The sequence below is a fragment of the Lagopus muta genome, chromosome Z (genome assembly GCF_023343835.1).
Source record: "Lagopus muta isolate bLagMut1 chromosome Z, bLagMut1 primary, whole genome shotgun sequence".
NCBI lineage: Eukaryota > Metazoa > Chordata > Aves > Galliformes > Phasianidae > Lagopus > Lagopus muta.
Window position 1 is genome coordinate 45,558,345 of NC_064472.1, and position 20,880 is coordinate 45,579,224.

Here is a 20,880-nt window from a genome sequence, read left to right on the forward strand (position 1 = left end):
GTAGTTACGGGGTCTCCTTTCCCCACTTCATGAATTTCCACCGGGTTTGTAAACTACTGATTGCTCTACGGGCTCTGTTTACAACCAGCCCAGTCACACTCGTTTTCCCGATCCAACGTTTTGATCACAAGAGAAACGCGCTTGGAAAGTTTCCAAGGCTCTCCCTTAGGAGACCCCACGCCCAAAGAGCTCACACATCCCCATTCACGGCCCATACGGCCAGCTCGCTGTGAGTCACGTGACCGCGCCGGGAGCGGCGGCGGCCACCTGGCAACGGGCACTTCCGGTTCCGGGGCCGGGCGGCGGGGCCCGGCCGCGCTCAGGCCGCGGCCGGCGGCGGCTGAGAAGGGCGTGCGCTGGCGGGGCGAGCGGGCAGTATGTGGCCGTCGCCTCCTTGGCTGCTGCCGGGGCTGGTGCTGGCGGCGCGCTGCGGAGAGGCCGCGGTGGCTGTCCTCGGCGGCCCCTTCGTCTCCCCGCAGCCCACGGAGACAGCGGGCGGCACGACGCGGAGTAGCGGCGGGCGGCTGGCGGAGGTGTCGGTGCCGCCCGAGGAGGGCCAGCCCATGACCCAGCGCGCCCTGTCCATACTGCTGCTGGCCAGCGCCGCTCTCATCGTCTACTTCGTGATCCGGACGGTGCGGTGAGCGCGGCGGAGGGCGGGAGGAGGGGGCGGGACTCGAGTGGGCTCGGCGCTGCGACGGCTGCGTGCCAGTTAGCGGCCCTTGCCGGATCCTCGTGGTGCTGTCCCGGCGGGAATAGCGACATCCCCGCCTGCCAGTCCTGTGGGGTTCTCGTGGGCAGTCTTTGTCCCATGTGCGAACAGGCACCGTTCAGCTTCTGAGTTCTGTGCATCTCGTTTTCAGTAAACACTTCTTGTGCGTTCCTAGGAGAACGATCCTTAAAATATTTCACTGCCGCCAAACTGCCTCTGTTTCTCATTGAAGCTTCTTGCAAAACTTTTTATTCTTTTATGATTAACCCCATAACAAGAAGTCTTTGTTTCTGGGTTTTCTCCTTGCATACTTAATCTCTGAACAACTTGCAGCCTCGAATGTGTGATTACTCAGAAAGTATATGCATTGTAGCTATGTTTCTACACTATGTTTGTGTGTTTTCTTTCTCTTCCTTTTTTTTTTCTCAGAACAGTTAGCACAGTTTACATGTTCTTTATGAAAACGGATGTAAATCTAGGGTTATGTGTTGTTATGTATATGCGTAATAAATAATAATAATAATAAAAAAAAAGAACCAAACAACTGATGCTTAACCAAGAGTAGCATCTTGGTGTGAAGTACTGAGAAACTTCTCCTTTTTGAGAGCAAAGGAAAAAATAATTACTTCAGGCTGATTTTTAGTAAGCAAAATATGTCATGCCAAAACTATATGTGAGAAATGTCGCTTTTATGACAAAAGTAAGCAGGCTTAAATTCAAACCTTGTCCAGTACAAGTACTCAGCTCTGTTGAAATTTAGAGTGATGTGGCTCTGGAAATACTAGATTTACGGCTTTTACTTCAGATTGGTTGTGTTGATGACAGTTACCTTCTGAGGTCAGATGTGCTTTGAGTCAGCCAGCAAAATCTTGTGGCTTTATTTTTTCCTGTTTCTGATATCCTTCCATGGGAAAAATGGAAGTGAAAGTGGAAACAGTTATGTCTGGCTGTAAGTGGCCAGGTTTTGGTATCTGGGAAGGGCATATAGGTGGCCTTTATGAGCAGAGCCCAGCACTGCCCCAGGTCACAGCAAAGCAGCTTCAGCTGCTCCGGAAGGGGCCCACTAATGGCCGTAGCTGAGTCAAGAGTGATGTTGGCTGTGATCTGGAAAAAGAGATCTAAGAAAGGGAAATGCTGCTCTACAACAGCAGCTAGGAGATAAGAGTGAGATATGGGAGAGAAGCAGCTCTGCAGGCACCAAGGTCAGTGCAGAAGGAGGGCAGAGATACTCCTGATGTGGAGCAGAAGTTCCCTGCAGTCCAGGAGATGCTTGTGGTGAAACAGGTTGTCCCTCTGCAGCCGGTGGGCACCATGGGGAGCAGATCTCCCTGTGCAACTATGGAAGAGCCATGCTGCAGCAGGTTGATGAGGCCTGAAAGAGGCTGGAGCCCCTGGAGAGCCCCTGCAGGAGCAGACCCTAGGAATCTGTGGTGGGGCAGGATGTCTTGGACAGGTATCTGCTGTGGAACTCCATGCTGGAGCAGTCTGCTCCTGAAGGATGAGCCCTGTGATAGTAGCTGTTGGAGGAATGCTTAGAGAGCTACAGCCTGTGAGATGGATCCTATGCTAGAACAAGTATGAGGGGGAATTACAGAATCGTTTGAAGTGAAAGAGACCTTTACAAACTATTTACTCCAACTCTGCAGCAATGAACAGGAATATCTACAGCTAGATCAGGTTGCTCAGAGCCCTGTCTAATCTGACCCTGAATGTCTCAAGAGACAGGGCATCCACCACCTTTCTGGGCAACCAGTGCCAGTACTTCACTAATTTTATCATGAAAATCTTTTTCTTTATATCCAATCTAAATCTCCCCGGTTTTAGCTTGAACCATCTCCCTTTGTCCTATGAGCCTGTTAAAGAGTCTTTCCCCTTCTTTGTTATAGCACCCATTTACGTACTGAAAGGCTGCTATCAGGTCTCCCTGGAGCTTTCTCTTGTCCAGGCTGAAGAGTGCCTGTCATCACAGAGGAAATGTTCCATCCCTTGAATCGTTTTTGTGGTCATAATGTGGACATGCTCTAACAGATCCATGTCTCTCCTGTACTGAAGACTCCCCATTTGGACACAGTACTCTAGGTGAGGTCTCACCAGAGCAGAGAAGAGGGGCCGGATACCTTTTTCCCCCAGCTGACTGTGGTTCTTTTGATGCAGCCCAGGATATGGTTGGCTTTCTGGGCTGTGAGGGTATATTGCTTTCTCATGTCCAGCTTACCATCCACTAGTACCCCTAGTTCCTTTTTGGAAGGGCTGCTCTCAATTCTTTTAGTTCCCAGCTTATACTGATAATGGGGGTTGCCATGACTCAGGTACAAAGCCTTGCTCTTGGATTGTTTGAACCTGATGAGGTATTCCTGGACCCAACTGCTTCAACCTTTCTAGATCTGTCTTGGTAGCATGCTGTCCCTCAGACATGTCAGCCACTTGGTGTTATCTACAAACACTGAGGATGTACTAGATCCTACTGTTGATGTCACTGATGAAGATACTAAAGAGCATTTTTGCTAGTACTGACCTTTGAGGAGCGCTACTCATCACTGATCTCCATCTAAACATTGAGCCATTGACCACCACACTGGGTGTGATGTCTATTGCCTGGCTCAGGAAGTTATCCTCTATATATTCCAGGAGCCTCTTGAATTACTTGTAGCTCACCATGCTACTTTTCCAGGAGATGTAGGAGGCAACACCTCCCCCTCACTTTCTTAACCTGTCCCTTTTGAGCAGCTTGTAGTTGTTGATAGTCAAGCTCCAGTCGTGGGAATCATCCCACCAAGTTTCAGTGATGGCTACTACACCATGGTTTTCTAACAAGAAACAGCGCAGATAAAGCACTATGACTGATCACAGTGAGTGTTTCTCATCCTGCTGTGAAGCTCCAGATCAGGGAGAACAAGGAAGAGGGTGTGATATTGAGCATGGTATTGAAGGGGAAGCCTGAGGAAGATGTTCCTACTTGCAGTTCTTACTGCCCTGCACTGTTATGGATTGATAATAAATTAGTCTTCCCTGAGTTGAGTCTAGTCACAGTAACTGATGAGTTTCTCTGTTCTTATCTCAACCTAAGAACTGTTGCATCTAATTTCTTCCTCCTATACTGCTGAGTAACTGGAGTATGATGGTAGAAACCCAGAGGCTAGCTGAGGTCAACCTGGCACCCAGGGCTTGACCGCCCTTTGGTGAAGAGCCTTTTCCTGACCCCCAGCCTGACCCTTCCCTGACACAGCTCCATGCCTTTCCATCAGGTCCTGACACTATTGCCAGAGAGAAGAGATCTGTGCCTTACACTCCAGGCATTACCAGTTCACAGGATTAGACTTTAAAAGCCCGTGTTTCCAATATGCTCTTGTGTATAGTTTAAGTGTATGTATAAATGATTTGTTTCTTAATGCACGAAAACATTTACCACCTAGGAACAGTAAATTTGGTTGTTTTTTTTTTTTTACACATTTTTGAGAGCTGTGCTTTTGAAATGTTCATTGGTGAAAATGCTTATCTGAAAAATTCATTGTATACTTGTAGCAAAAAAGTTCAAATTAACTTGGACATCATGAATTGCAGCTGCAACCTTAAATCCACATGAGAAAAATGCTTGTTTGCTAATGACAGTCTGAGAGAAAATGCATACAAGTTATTTTGTACTCTCAATATTTTTTTCTCAATAGCTGTTTTTATCTTTCTGCTGCTGGAATGGTTTTGTTACACTCATAAACCATTAATTGCCAGAAATTTAAGTATTGTTTAAGATAACTTGCATATAGATACTGAATAATGATGAAAGTTCTTTCCATAATAATTAAATCTTCAGCTATTATACTTTGTTACTGTACCAGAAGCTTAAACCCTTTCTGAATGGATGTTGTCTCAGCAAATGAGCACTGTGTTTTGAGCAAACTGTCTGGTATTTGTCCTGTTATGTTCCTGCTCATATACATCATCACAGAGAAAGCATGTGTTTTGTAAATTGGATTTGTGGCTGAAATTTGTGACAGTACTCATGTTAGAAATTGAAGGTTCAGATACAAACCTTCCAGTTTCTTTTGAACATTTTTTTTTCCTTAGGGTAAAGCCATGCATATTATTAACAAACATAAAGGTTTCAGGAGTTTATACAAAATTTCAGCATATTTGCACCCTTCAACTATTTTTTTTTCATAGAAATAATCTATAATTTAAAAATTAGAAGTAACATTTTTCCAGCTCTGATAAAGACTACAAGGAAAATCTAGGTACTGTTTGTTGGGATGCAGTTAGTCAAAGCCTTGCTTGGTTAGATAGCGTATCAATCTCTTTCTTTATCAATTCTGTACATTCTGATAAATATACGAGTTTTTGGTTTTCAGAGCCACTTGGCTTTCACAGAATCATAGGGGTTGGAAGGGACCTCCAGAGATCATCGAGTCCAACCCCCCTGCCAAAGCAGGTTCCCTACAGCAGGTCACACAAGTAGGTGTCCCGATGGGTCTTGAACATCTCCAGAGAAGGAGACTCCACCACCTCCCTGGGCAGCCTGTTCCAGTGCTCCGTCACCTCACTGTAAAGAAGTTCTTGCGCATGTTTGTGCGGAACTTCCTATGCTCCAGTTTCCAGCCGTTTCCCCTTGTCCTGTCTCCACTCACCACTGAAAACAGTCCGGCCTCGCCATTCTGCCCCCCACACCTTAGATATTTATAGACCTGGATCAGGTCCCCTCTCAGTCTCCTTTTCTCAAGGCTGAACAGACCCAGTTCACTCAGCCTTTCCTCATAGGGGAGATGCTCCAGGCCCTTTACCATCTTCGTGGCCCTCCGCTGGACTCTTTCCAAGAGATCCCTGTCTTTTTTGTACTGGGGAGCCCAGAACTGGACGCAGTACTCCAGATGAGGTCTTACCAGGGCAGAGTAGAGGGGGAGGATCACCTCCCTCGACTTGCTGGCCACGCTCTTTTTGATGCACCCCAGTAAGCCATTGGCCTTTTTGGCCACAAGGGCACACTGCTGGCTCATGGCTAACCTGTCATCCACCAGGACACCAGGTCCCTCTCTGCAGAGCTCCTCTCCAGCAGGTCATCCCCCAACCTGTACTGGTGCATGCAATTATTCCTCCCCAGATGCAAGACTCTACACTTGCTTTTGTTAAACCTCATCCGGTTTTTTTCTGCCCAGCTCTCCAGCCTATCCAGGTCTTGCTGAATGGCAGCACAGCCTTCAGGCGTGTCAGCCAATCCTCCCAACTTCGTATCATCAGCAAACTTGCTGAGGGTGGCCATTATCCCCTCATCAAGGTCACTGATGAAGATGTTGAACAAGACAGGACCCAGCACTGACCCCTGAGGAGCACCACTGGTTACAGGTCTCCAGCCAGACTTTGCACTACCAACAACGACCCTCTGTGCTCTGCCAGTCAGCCAGTTCTCAACCCACCTCACTGTCCATTCATCTATCCCACACTTACTCAGCTTTGTTATAAGGATGCCATGGGAGACAGTATCAAATGCTGAAATCAAGGTAGACTACATCCACTGCTCTCCCCCCATCCAGCCAGCCAGTGACGACATTGTAGAAGGCTACCAGATTGGTCAAGCATGACCTCCCCCTGGTGAACCCATGCTGACTTCTCTTGATAACCTCCTTTTCTTCCGGTTTTCTAGAGATGGAATCCAGCACCAGCTGTTCCATCACCTTTCCAGGGACAGAGGTGAGGCTGACTGGCCTATAATTGCCTGGATCTTCCTTCTTGCCCTTTCTGAAGACCGCAGTGACATTGCCTGTCCTTAAGTCTTCAGACACCTCCCCCATTCTCCAAGACCTCTCAAAGATGACAGAAAGCGGTTCAGCAATCACCTCTGCCAGCTCCCTCAGCTCCCGTGGATGAATCTCATCGGGTCCCATGGATTTATGAACATCGGTGTTGCCAAGGTGCTCTCGGACCGCCTCCTCTCTGACTAAAGGGAAGTCTTCCATTCCCCCAGACCCTCTCACTAACTTCCAGAGTCTGGGATTCCTGAGTGAGTGCTTTTTTCACTGAAGACAGAAGCAAAGAAGACACTCAGTATCTCCGCCTTCTCAGCATCCCCTGTTACCAGAACACCACCCTCACTTAGTAGGGGAGCCACATTCTCCCTAGTCTTCCTTTTACTGTTAACATACTTAAAAAAGCCTTTTTTTTTATCCTTTATTAGCTTTGCGAGATTCAATTCCAGGCAGGCTTTAGCCTTCCTCATTGCATCCCTGCAGGCCCTGACAACATTTCTAAATTCTTCCCAAGTGGTTTCCACATTTCCACATGGATCATCTTCTTAGCTTTGAGTGTGTGCACGAGCTCCTTGCTCATCCACACAGGTCTCCTGCTTTGTTTGAATGCAGTGCGCTGAAAATCCATTTTGAAGAAAATCATGTGAGAGTTGATACAGCTTTGCTGCTGTGGCTGTAACACTATTTTTTCTCCACATATAATTAATGTAAACTATAGCAATCTCTCAAACTTTCTTACTGATAAAGCTGATCATGCAATTTCTCTGTCAGGAAAAAAAAAACATATCTGATTTCATTTCTGGCTTTGTGTATGAGACTTCTGTTTTCAACTGTGCTTTTATAAAAGTTGCCTCTTTGTGCTGTGAAGATGAGTGTGGGAGGTATTTTCAGACAACTGAGTGTGCATTAGCAGGCTCTGTGAGGCATCTTTGGAGATTGTGTTCTGGCATCCTGCAACCTCCAGCAGGCTGCTCAGCTCTAGATGGGTTGCTTTGAGTATGTGCCATGAAGAAGATTTGTGATCAACTTGTTCCTGTGTTTAACCCACACAGGAAGAAAGTCTGTTGGTTTTTCTCTCTTTTTTTCTGGTATTGTTATTGTTTTGTTGTTGTTGTTTTCCTCCAATTGTGATATTGAGGAAAGCTTTTGTTACAATGCAGCAGATCTTTCCCAGGCTTTATTTGCTGTGATAGCTAGCTGTGTATTTTACAATAGAACTTCATGTCTCTTGTGCATCGTCATCCGTTTTGATATCCAACTCCTTCTATGACAGAAGATTTTCCAAAGAACAATGTATGTAGTAACAGGACATATAGTAGTAACATATATGTAGTAACATATCAATCGGAACTAGAAATAAGGAAATTTAGACATTGTGATGCCTCATTCATTTTGACAATTTCGCCTTCCATGCTTAGATTTGATACTTGACACAAAATGCCTGACAATGCACAGAAACACTAATATTACAGTTCATATATCCTTTTTTTTTCTTTTTTTTTTCTTTTTTCTACCTTTCCTGTTCCTGGATAGTTCTGCTTGCATACAGGAAGCCTATTGCAGGCAAAGGTGATCTCCTGTATTTATGTAGGAAGAAGAGCAGCCAGGCTCTCAGTTCTTCAGCCTTCGTGATTTGGTGAGAAAACAGATCTAGCAGATGAGATGAAATGGCTTTTTTCTTCTAGACAACTGTTACAGTATGCCACACAATTTGTCATACTACATCAGACTACCAGAACGCAGTTCAGTATGAATTATGTATCAGATAATAATTTTAAATAAGTTTCTAGGGAGTTATTTTTTAGCCTTTTAGGATTATTGAATTTCTTTTATGGATATAAAATCTGTAGCTCATGTGTGCCCTTCACAGAAGATATTAGCTTCAACTAATAAATTTATGAGGATGCTTTTTGTAACTGGCATCGTTCATGGTTCAGGAAGAATCAATTTAGTTTGAAATATTCATTAATGGAGAATGTGAATGGGTTGCACCATGTTGTGTAGTACATGGTATGAGAAGATATTTCCACTTTTAAGAAGATGTATGCTGGCTCATACATAAAGCTTGTCTGTAGGCTTGACGTGATTGGAAATGTCCTGTACTTCTCAGAATCTTCTGAAGTATTTGTGAAGAGAAGGAGCAGAGAACAAGGGACATTTGTAGAGTTTAATAACAGTAAAATATTTCAACTAGAATGGCACTTTACATAAAAAGAGAGATCAATTAGCAATTACTACTGTATTGAACTGATCTTGTTTCGAGTGTGTGTGGCTTTTAGAAAGCATATTCCCTTGCACCTGTGCTAATTAGGATAACTTAGAAAAAGCAAATTCTTAGTCATCATCCTCCGAGCCGTTTTCAGTTCCGTGTTTCTTTAATCTTTTTTCTTTAGATGTGCTTTGGACTTGGCCTGTTTTGTTCAGCTCTCATTTCATTAACATGTTTTCTGTTGTTATTTTTTTCTTAGTTTCTTAGTTCTTATTTAGCTCTGCTCTTACAGTTTATCATCTCTAACACTTCTGGTATTAATATTTGTTTGTGTCCTATTGCAGATTACTCTCATGTTGTCAGCTGTTTTTGTGAAATTATTGAGACTGAACGTGCAGAAATAAAACATGGATTTTTGTGTAACTTGAATCGCATTTTTCATAGCTTCATTAGACCACAAGGAGTCAGGAATAACTACAGTGATAAAAGTAATCCTTTTTAAGTTATTGAGAATGCTACTGACTTTATGCAATCAGAGCTTTGTGGTAGATTTTTTTTCGATCACTGGTTAGAAAAACAAACTTTTGTAAACACTCATGACAGTGCTCTAGCATTCTAGGTACGTCTGTACATGTATATTCTGCAAGCATCTCCAGTATCCTTGTAGCATTAGTTTGTTAACTAACTTGTATGTAAACTAAGTTTTTGTATCACAGTAATTTTCTGTTTCTCGGTAGCATTCATATAGACCTTTAAAATTGTGCCTTGTGATACCATTTGCCATTGGTCTAGCCTGTTAGAATGTCTGAGTGCTTACACCAAAATTGGTTGTGTACCTTTTACTTTAGTGAAAACAAAAGACATACTAAAGCTACCATATTTTTCATCACACCCTCATCATGAGGTTTCCATTTCAACCATGAGAATGTTCCTCAGCTTGGTACGTTATAAGTATTTCACTTCTTTCTGTGTTGAGAACTGATTAAAATGTTTTTGTCCTGAGCTGAAAGATGACATTTTTGTGCTTTTGTGATTAGTCTGACCTTTAAACAACAAATTATGCTAAAGCACATGTATGGCACAACTGCTGCTGCTGTTTCAAATCAGGTAGAGGGAATTATAAAGCTAACTATTTCTTTTTATACCTAGGTTGTTCCAAAAGTAATGCCTCCTATTTTTACAACAATTACAACAGATACAAGAGCACAATAAAACTATTTGGTATAGCACATTTGCAGTTACAGAACATTCTTTTTCAATGTAGCCACCACCACTGACTATGCATTATCCCCAGCAATGAACAAAAGCCTGCATGCTGCTCACATAAAAATCTTCATGGCATCCGGAATGTGGCCTGTCCTTTCATGTCCTTGCTGCTGCTGTTGAAATGCACCATCTGCTGCCTCGCTGTGCTCACAGTGAGCATAATCCACTGTTTGGTCTCCAGAAACGTTCAGCAAGCTTAATGGGTGCCTTTTTTTTTCTTTTTTTTTTTTTTCTTTTTTTTGCATGGAGGAATTCAGTGACACACCAATGCTTCATACGCATTTCTACGTCAGACTCCATTCTCTCAGAGTGCCCTTCTGCTGCCATCTGTCGCATGGCAACAAAATGTAGTGGAATATTGATGGGAAGGTTTGGCCTCTACTGCCACGCCACCAACATCTGCCCCTGACACTGTTGGCCAGCATAAGAAAATATGAGGCAGTTCTTTCAGAGCAGCCCTTGTACTATTCTTTTCATTTTATAATGCCATATCCTGAAGAACGGTATTTTTTGTACCAAAGGACATCTAAGTTACTGGGATGATCATTAGCATAAAAATTGTACATAGTAAATCTTTCTGAAAGCTGTGAACACCTCTCCTAGGTACCTATCTTAGGTTTGTAAATTCTGCTTCTGAAGTTGCTGAAAGGAAGTGCTGGATTTAGTTGTAAGAGTCTAGAATACAGACTTTTTTTACATTGCTTGTCTTTATGAGACTAAATTAACTGAAAGCAGCTCAATTTTGTAACAGGCATCTTTACATTTGCTTTGCTGAGAGACTTGTAATCAGAGTTCCCCCACTTCAGAGAGTTGTGCAAGACATACTAGATACATACAGAGCTGCAAAGCCAAGAACAGGGCTTACATGAGAGCCAGACCTACACTGTGAAGCCACAGAACAGATTGATTTGTATAAAAGCAATGCTGTTTTTTCAAGATGTTTATTACTCATTTCTGTAAGAGATGTTTGGGTTTCTCAGACCTCATGTTGCATATTTTACTGCACTTTATTTGACTTAATACTAAACAGTATAGCTTTTTTTTTTTTTTTAATTCATGAAGTCTTACATAGGCTGAGCTGAAAATGATGGCAGCTATGGATTGTCCTGTATATCTGTTACAGTTTTCCTGTGTTTCTCTTTCATCTCTTGTTCTGCAAAATGTGCAGCAAATACGTAGTAAGAGAATTTTATTTTTTTTCTCACTGTAGGGTCTGCTAGTAGTGCATTTTGTACATTGGCATGTATTTTTATCAGTTTCTTCCATTTAGCTACTGAATAGCTTTCTGCATTTACTTTCTTGTTAGCTATTAAGTGCCTTTTTGTATTCTCTTCAGTAATTCTATACAAAACTAAAGGTGACAAACGCTTATTGGCCTCAGTCATTTCCTGTAAATTCTTCATGCTTGGAGCTGTCTGACAACTGAACTTCAGTGAGCTAAGAGTGTACACTGTAATTACACTAACTTTTTAAAATTCATGATCTGTCTCAGTGTAGCAGTGTTTTATGGGGATAATTCTCTTATACTGTTGAAATTGGAAGCAGGATGAAATTAATAGAACTTATATATCTCAAAATACATTTCAGGCTCAGAAGACATAACAGGAAAACAAGAAGATATGGAGTTTTGGATACAAACATAGAAAACATGGAGCTGACACCACTAGAGCAAGATGATGATGATGATGATACAACACTATTTGATGCCAATCATCCTCGAAGGTTTGTATGGAGGAGCTGAATGTATGTCTACAAATAGAAATGAAGGTGTACAGATGATAAGAAGCTTGACTGAGGATGCTTAGTATTTTGTTTAATATGTATGTAGTTGGAGACGTACTGTCAAAATAAATTGAATTTTTAATTTAAATTAATTTTAAATTTAGTAGGCAAGAGGGTGAGGTTAGTACTTCAGTTCTTGATCTACTCTAGAACGTGAACACCTTTGTCTTTGATTTTGTCTTTGACATATGAGTTCCAGAGAAAGTCAACAACTAATTTATCAGCTTTACACACTTCAATTATTCCATTCTTGGATATTTTACTCTTGTCACTTACTGAGTGTATAAGGAGATAGAAACAAGAATAATAAGAACAGAAGTATTGTTTAGGTCAAGGTACTTTACAGCTATAAAACAGTACACCTCTATTGGCAATTGATTTTAAGTGTTACCTAAGGAAAAAAATTATGATGTAGTATTGTAGATTTAAAAAAAAAAAACAAAAAAAGAACCAAAAAAACCCAAAAAAACTGTCCTAATTTCCAAATGCTCAGCTTCTTTTAAAATTGAAGTACTAGGCAAATTATCATGTCCTTTAGCTAAACCAAACAATTTGGAAATATTTGAAAGTATCTTTCTGATTCCCTGATCCAGACCATTTTTAGTATAATCGTTAGGATGACATATGATCTAAATAATTTGAATACATTAGAAGTATTTCATTTATCTGATGACATAGCTATTGTCAGATAAGTATTTATCAGTATCAGCGTATGAAATTCCTCACATACTATGTTACCTTCTTGATGAGAGAACTTCTACTATTTAAATACTGTTTATTTTAATAGTGTCAACTTCAGATGAAAACTAAAAATACCCAATGTTTTCACCCAAGCCCAAACACTTAGAAAAAGTGGGAAAAAAGTGGGATTATTTCTTTTCTGTGGGCCTGCAAAACAGCCTAAGATTTGATAGTGTTAGCTTACAGAAGAGGTGATGTCAAGATTGAGCCACATTGCAAGAAGAGCAATTGTATTCAAGTAACTGAGTGTCCTGACTGAATTTCTGCATATGTTTCTGTTTAATTGCTAAGGGAATTTACTGAATAGAAGTACTACTCTCACAAGTGAATGAATAGAAAATCATAGAATCATTAAGATTGGAAAAGGCCTTTAAGACCATCAAGTCCAGCTATCAACCCATCATCACCATGCCCGCAAACCACGTCCCTAAGTGTCACATCTACAAATTTCCTCAGTACCTCCAGGGGTGATGACTCCACCACTTGCTTGGGCAGCCTCTTCCAACGCCTGACCACTTTTTCAGAGGAAAATTTTTTCCTTATATCCAACCTAAACTTCCCTCGGTGCAACTTTAGTCATTACATCTCGTCATCTTGTTGTTATCGAGGAAAAGAGACTGATCCCACCTTGCACAACCTCCTTTTAGATAGTTCTAGAGAATGATAAGGTATCCCTAGAACCTTCTCTTCTACAGACAGAACAATCCCAATTCCCTCAGCTACTCCTCATAAGACTTGAGGTTCATACCCTTCACTAACTTTTTTGTTGTTTGGACACTCGAGCACTTCAGCGTCTTTCTTGTAGTTAGGGGCCCAAAACTGACCACAACACTGAAGGTGTACCATTGCTAAAGCTGAGTACAGTGTGATTCTGCTTGTTCTGGCTACACCAATCCTGTGTAGGATGCTGCTGGCCTTGTTGGCCATCTGGGCACACTGCTGGCTTATGTTCAGCAGGCATCCCACATGATTTTCAGCTGTGCAGCTTTCCAGACACACTGCCCTAAGTTTCTAGCATTGTATGGAGACGTGACTGAAGTGCAGCACCTAGCACTTGGTTGTTGAACAACTGGCATTCAGCTTAAGAAAACGCTACTGTTTTTTCAGGAGTGCTCAGAAAGTAAGTGCTTAAGTGATGAAAGACAACATTTCTGAAATGGGAGATTGAGAAAGCAAATATTTTAAGTTATATTCCACAAATGTATGTTGAAAGCTTGCTGTGTTCTCCTCTATATAGAGACAAGCTGTCAAAATTTCGCAAGTTATGTTTATCTTGAAATTGTGCATAGGAGAATATGAAGAATTGTGGTGGACAATCTGAATATGTTCAGCAAAACTGTCAGTAGTTCTTGGTAGAATACTGCTGATACTTTGCAAAGGGACAGCATTTCCAGGAAGGAAGCTTAAAAACTAATGTGGAGTACTTTTAAAATATATATATGTATCAGTAATTGGAAATACACTTTTGTCAATTTCATTCATCCTGTTGTGTCTGCATGACAACCTGTGTAAGTTTCACACTGGGCAGCTAAGCTCCACACTGTTTACACAATCTCCTCAGGGAGAAAATATGATGAAGAGATGCTCACGCGTTAAAATAAGGACAGGGAGATTACTCTCAAATACAGGCACAAGCCAGACATACTCAGCTTAATCATAGAATCACAAAGTTGGAAAGGGCGTACAAGATCATCTAGTCCAACCGCCCTCCCACCACCATTGCTACCACAAGCCTCTAAACCATATCTTGTACCTCTTCATCCAGACACCTCTTGAACACTACCTTCCTGGGCAGCCATCTCAGGAAGTGGCAGGTCCCTGTTGAACCAGCTGGAGTGGTGCTGCTCTGACATGGGGCACTGCTTGCCTTGGTGAACAGAGGTCAACCCTGTGGCCTCTCCTACTACCAGAACCCTGCCACATAGGCTCAATATACACCTAAATAATCATTGTTCCCTAATTAGGGAGTACAAAATGTGTAAGGAATCAAAACAACTGAAACAACTTGATGATAAAACTGAAACAATTTAATGATAGGAATACCTCAGATAATTTCAAATGATATTTTCACTTTTTCACAATTCCAGTGATTTGGAGCTTGCTTCTATTTTTTATTTTAGAATAATGCAAATATGCAGTCAGGTGTGGAACAACTATGAAACTAGCAAGAGAGGTCTTGAGTAGGTTTTGATTTTAATCCCTGTGTGTCATGGGCAAATCAGTGTTGCAGTTTTGCATAACTACAGTCACTCAGCTTATTCAGTTCATAACTTTCTTATCGCCATAGATCAGAATGGAATGTATTCAAAAACTAAACACAGTCTCAGGAAAGTAGGTGTATAGTTAACACATTCTGGTGTGTCCATATGTTTTTCTCATAGACAACAAATTATGGAAGCAGTCACGTATACAAAAGAGTTGTGTGTTTCTGTATGACTTGCTGTAGACTGCAGTAGTATTCATTCTGCCTTGCTTTCTTTTCTAATTGAATCAACGAAGATCTTTTGTTTTAAGGTGTTAGTGCACGGTTCAGTACATTTTGTTAGAAAGTTTTAGGCCTGTTTTGTGTAAGCTGCTTTTTGAATCTTTATAAGGCAGAGCAGAGAAGCTGGTTTCACTCCTAAAATAAGCGTGGCTGTGTTAGTTGTTGTGCTGATATGGTAACTACCTTGTTGCAGTTTCCTTTCGTTGCTGTATGAAAAAAGCAGCATAGGTGCAACTTAGGTGTCTTCCTCTTGTCACCAGTTTAGTGCTCTGTATACCGTGTTGTCTCTGTGCCTTACCTGAATCTTACCTGAATGTGAAGTCTTAACTCTTTTGTCCAGTAACTTACTGTTGCATGTCAAAATTTGAAATTCTGGCCTTTGGTTTCTCATCGTGCGTTTTGGCCTAGATACTGTCCCCCTAGAGGGACAGTGTCTTGCAAGCACATCCTTAGTTTTTGAAGCTGTGTATACAAGTTTGTGGTCCTCATTAAATCACTTCATGCATGCAGTACTTGCTAGTTACAGTATGTTAATGAGAGTTAGCAAAATTTCAGTCTTACGCGGTGTTTAATCTCACAGACTGTATGTCTTACATATATGTTTGTATATATACATATGGTTTTTAGTTTTGTTATATATATATTATTTTTTTTTTATATATGCGTAGAATATATAAAAACAAAACTGAAAAACATGGAGGTCTAATAACTATTTTGGAGGTTTAAATGAACAGTGTTTTGTGGCATTTCACTTCACTGTAATGTGGTAACTACCTGTTTTTATGAACAAATTTAATAATAAAGAATTGCACCCTTTTTGTCTTAATGTTTGGTCTTTAAAAATGTAGAGTAACATTACCCTTGAAACAGCATTTCACATTAATGCATGTGTTTCTTCTGTTGTAGATTAGTACGTGCCTTGCAGTGAAATAACTTAATTCTTGAACCAGACGAGACTGCTTCACACGAGGAATAGGAAGCAAGAAGATGTGTAAGCTGGGGAGAGGCTAATTGAAACTTAGCATACTGCAGCATCCTTAGTTTGTTCCATAAATACTGTATCAATTTGGTGTACCTTCCTGTATATAGAGAATTGTAAAGCCTGAGGAGAGAGGGTGCACTAAAACGAAAACCTATTTGGAAGGGAGATTACTTTTAAAACAGGGTATTTTTTGTTTGTTCTAAATCTTGTATGCCGTAAGTGTGGTATACAATTTTTCTACAACAATCTGGAATGTTAACAGGTTTTTGGCTGATATTAAATTATAAGTAAACTTAACCTGTGTAGATTACTCAGAATTGTTATAACTCACTTTTAACTGAGGAGATGCTTTACCCTTTGCAAATAAAAAGCCAAACTACTGCCTTTCACGTTGAGATTTTTTTTTTAACTAATAAACTTGTTATGTGTAAGTTTAAGTGAAAAAATAAACCTGTTTACAATGTTTCTAGTATTTAGTGTGTTTTTCAGCACTATATAGATATTAAGGATATTACTAATAGGGTCTTACTAAACATAGTAATGCCTCATCTTTTGCTGTTAAGTCAATTTCTTTTTAAGGGCCATCTTTAACTGATGTGAAACAACTCTTGCTCCGCTGACTTAGTGGTGTCAGCATTCAGACCTTTGATGAAGCAGACATCAGGACTTTAGGTAAAGTTCCTTACTTTTGCAGTCTGTATTCTTTTGTGCTTTAGATCTGGGGAAAATACTAAACTTGAACCATAACTCTAAAGTGAAAAGGTGACATCAGAAGCAGCAGTTACTTTGAAATATGCAGTAGCATTCACATGTAGTTTGTTTTCTTTAGCCAGTGTCCTAAAATTTAATGGAATAACTTTTAAAATAGAGAAGACGTGATTTTTTTAAAAATGTTTCACATCCTACAATGCTCTTAAATATTATGGATGAAATGTAGAAATTTCAGGCTGTTAAAATTACATTGGTGTAATTGTAACACTAATTTTGTACATCTAATCTCAAGGTATAAACTTGCAAACAGACTCTTTTTCCTGATTGTTCAGTCCCTTTTTGGAGGAGTATAGGAATATCTTCAAGACTACTTTTATAACAATGGGGAGTTGTCTGCCATACATATCTATATATATATCTTTAAAATTCTCTGCTAGCTGATTTGTACTGAGCCCTATTTATTTTGCCATAGTGAAACCTTAGACTGGGTTTGAAGTAATCAGTCTTCCAAGCTAATGTTCATCTACAGTTTCCTCATGTGCCACAGTCTGCTGGGAAATACATTGTATTTACAATAAATTGAAGTAATTTTATTTCCTCTCCTCTTGTACACATTTTTTTTTCCATCCATAGTTAAAGATAAAACTGAAGTGAGAACACAGGCCTGATTTTTTTGACGAGTCTTAGCTGGGAAATCTAGAAAGAAATATTGCAAAAAATAGCTGTGTCATTGGCTGCGAGTGAGAGAGCAACAAGTTACATGGTAGAGGTAAAGCATGTTATTCCCATATGAGAAGGGGACCAACATCATTAAAAGGTCAGTGTAACTGCATATTTTCTAGCAGTGTTGCATGTTAAGCTTAGCAGTGGCGACCATCTTCCTGACTTCCTAGACTTGTTTTAATTCTGCACAATCTTTTTAAGCTTTGAGCTGAATGTATCCTGAAGAGCTGTTTTGTTTGCCAAGCATACATACTTGAAGTGTTTATGTGCGGCAGGGAATCTGGGAGTACTTACTTTGTAAGCTCTTGTCTGTTCCAAGTAAATCTGGAGATTTTCCTGGAGGGAAAAAAAAAAATGTTATTTACATTCCTGAGCAAATTTTCCAGGTTTAAAAAAAAAGGTGGGGGATTTGTGCCATCAAAATTATTAGCCTCTATTTTCTAGCATGAGTGGTTATAGAAAAGTTACAGAACTGGTAATAAATTGAGACAATTGTGTTTTCTGGTATTCCAGATGCTGTGTGTTTTGTGGTGCCTAACTCCTCAATGCTTTCCTGACCATATGTAATTTTAGGAGTTGAATTTGGCTGTCACTGGCACTAAGTTATTCTAAAAGGCTTGTATTGCACCTATCTTGGACATAACTGAGCAGCTGGAAATCTGCTCTAAATTTTATTTTATTTTATTTTGGGTTTTTTTGTTTGTTTGTTTGTTTGTTTATTTATTTATTTATTTATTTTGAGAGAGAGAAAGATTAAAGGGGAATTGTATGTCTGCATAATATTATGTCTGTGTGGTGGTTGGTAACGCGGTATAAAAGGCTTTCAATCTGTCCCAACGGTATGCCATGAAAGTCTTTTATTGAAGTGGTAACACATGCTCAGTGATACCTAATCTCAGAACTTTTCCATGTGTGGTATATTGAGCATTTGGCAGTGCTGGAACTTAAAGAGTGAAAGGAGCTTACCTGCTTCAGCTATACTTGATCCAGCCTATTTAGCATCCTCTTTGAGTAAGATGTTTGTGAAATAGTTTGATGTCATGTAGATCTAGTTTTCAGAAAACAGTATTTAGAGATGGGTCCTTTTCCTGCTGAAGCAACATGTTACTTGAATACAACACGTGTGTTTGCTGATTTCTCTGCTAAAATTTTCATCTGGCAAATAGTGAAAAGGTTGATATATATATACTTAAACAGATTTTTTCCCTAAATGAAATGGAAGTGGGTTGTCAGATCCCACTTTAGTTGTTTGCTCAGTGATTGAAGCCTTATGCATAACTTTGCATTAAATTATTTTCCTGAATTTTAAAATTTTAAAATAAAAACTTTTTTTTTTCCCCATCACCCCTTCCCTGAATAAACAATATTATTTACCATATTTTCAGCTTGAGTGCTCTCTCTACATAATGTGGAATTGAAGCCTTAGGATTTTGTAGCAACTTTAGAACCACACAATATTAGAAGCTGAGTATGCAGGAAACATAATTTTAAATAAATATGAATAACCACATGTAGTATGCTGAGACATGACAGGATTAGGAGTTTTTAGCTCATTTTCACAGATAGGCAATGGTACTGGGACTTATTTGCCTGAGCAGCTGTGGTGTTTCTGGTTCCAGTGTTACACAGAAGTATCAGAGCTCCTGTGTGCAATACAGATGTAACTAAAGCGTTTATAGTCCTCTGGATATGAACACAGAGAATGATTAAGAGTTTAGTTGATGACCTTGCCTACTCTCGCTGTCCTTCAGAAAACCTCTTAAATTCATCTGGTTTGCTACAAGTTTCAAGAAAAGGAATGGTAAGGTAATAAATGTGGCAAAGTTTATTATAAAATGTGTTGCTCTTTATTTTGAGTTTTAATGTGAAAAATCACATTGCCCTTAATGGAGATGTATCTGTTATCACTATCTAAAAACTGAAATGTTACTCTCAATTTATAACAGCATAGTCCTTACATAATCATAGAATCGCCAAGGTTGGAAAAGACCTCCAAGATCATCCAGTCCAACTGTCCACCTATCACCAATATTTCCCACTAAACCATGTCCCTCAGTACAACACCTAAATGTTTCTCGACTCCTCCAGTGTCGGTGACTCCACCACCTCCCTGCTCAGCCCATTCCAGTGCCTTCTTTCTCTTTCTGAGAAGTAATCCCTAACAACCAGCCTGAACCTCCCAAGGCTCAACTTGAGACCTTTCCCTCTGGTCCTATTGCTAGTTACATGGCAGAAGAGGCTGACCCCAGCTCACCACAACCTCCCTTCAGGTAGTTGTAGAGAATGACAAGGTCTCCCCTGAGCGTCCTCCAAGCTGAACAATTCCAGTTCCCCCAGCCTCTCCACAGAAGACTTGTGCTCCAAACCCCTCTCCAGCTTCATCGCTCTTCTCCCCAGGGCCTCAGCACCTTCCTGTAGTGAGGGGCCCAAAACACAGTACACAGTACTTGAGATGCAGCCTCAGCAGGCTGAGTACAGAGAGATGATCACCTCCCTGCTCCTGCTGGCAACGCTTTTTCTGATACAAGCCAGGATGCCGTTGGCCTTCTTGGCCACCTGGGCACACTGCTTGCTCCTGTTTAACACAGCATTAACTAATATCCCCAGGCCCCTTTCCTCTATACAGTCTTCCAGCCACTCTGCCCAAAGCCTCTAGCATTACCTGGTGTTACTGTGGTTAAAGTGCAGGACCTGGCCCTTGGTCTTGTTAAGTTTCATCCCACTGGCCTCAGCCCAGTTTTTCAGCCTGTCCAGATCCCTCTGAAGGGCCTTCCTATCTCCAGGCAGACCAACACTTCTTCCCAACATGGTGTCATATGCAAACTGAAGGTACACTCAATGTCCTCATCCAGGTCATCAATAAAGGACAGGTCCCAGTACCAACCCTTGCACAACACCACTTGTAACCAGTCACCAGCTGAATGTGACTCGATTCCTCACCATTCTCTGGACCGAGGCATCCAACCAGTTCTTTACCCAGCAAAGAATACACCTGTCTAAGTGAAAGGTTGCCAGCTTCTCCAGGAGAATATTGTGGGAGGCAGTTTTGAAGGCTTTGTTGAAGTGGGTAGATTATGTCAGCAGCCTTTCCCTCATTGACATGGCATCACTCAACAATAGGCAGAGATCAAGCTGGTCAAGCAGAACCTGCCTTTCATACAATCAATGATGATCAATGTATGCTGTCTAGAACTGATCCCCAAGTTGTCTAGCACATGCTGTGTGATCTCCCTCAAGATGATTTGCTCCATAACCTTTCCTGGCACTGAGGTTATGCTAACAGGCCTATACTTCCCCAGATTTTCTGTATGACCCTTTTTGTAGAAGAAAGTCACATTGGCAAGCCTCCAAACCCCTGGGATCTCTCTAGTTGACCAGAAACGCTGATACAGAAAGTGGCTTGGCTGTCATCTCCACCAGCTCCCTCAGCATCCTCTGGTGGATCCTATCTGGTTCCATAGACTTCTGACAGACCACATAGAGTAGCTATGTAACTTCTTTGTACTCTTCCAAGTGGCACATCCCTTCTTACATTGG

The 20,880-nt window shown here is 41.0% G+C and overlaps 1 protein-coding gene across 1 annotated transcript; it reads left to right on the plus strand.

Moving 5' to 3' along the window:
- The first annotated feature begins 300 nt into the window (after nt 1-300).
- Nucleotides 301-17,213, plus strand: FAM174A (family with sequence similarity 174 member A). Its single transcript, XM_048931878.1, has 3 exons — nt 301-640; nt 11,507-11,641; nt 15,834-17,213. The coding sequence occupies exons 1-3, from the start codon at nt 378-380 to the stop codon at nt 15,853-15,855; spliced, it is 420 nt and encodes a 139-aa protein (XP_048787835.1). The 5' UTR covers nt 301-377; the 3' UTR covers nt 15,856-17,213.
- The last annotated feature ends 3,667 nt before the right edge of the window (nt 17,214-20,880 follow it).

What these genes read in the sequence shown, in the direction of transcription:
- FAM174A (XM_048931878.1), top strand. Translation starts at nt 378, where the DNA reads ATGTGGCCGTCGCCTCCTTGGCTGCTGCCGGGGCTGGTGCTGGCGGCG. An exon ending in TTCGTGATCCGGACGGTGCG is followed by an intron (nt 641 to 11,506) that starts GTGAGCGCGGCG and finishes AATACATTTCAG; the next exon opens with GCTCAGAAGACATAACAGGA. An exon ending in GATGCCAATCATCCTCGAAG is followed by an intron (nt 11,642 to 15,833) that starts GTTTGTATGGAG and finishes CTTCTGTTGTAG; the next exon opens with ATTAGTACGTGCCTTGCAGT.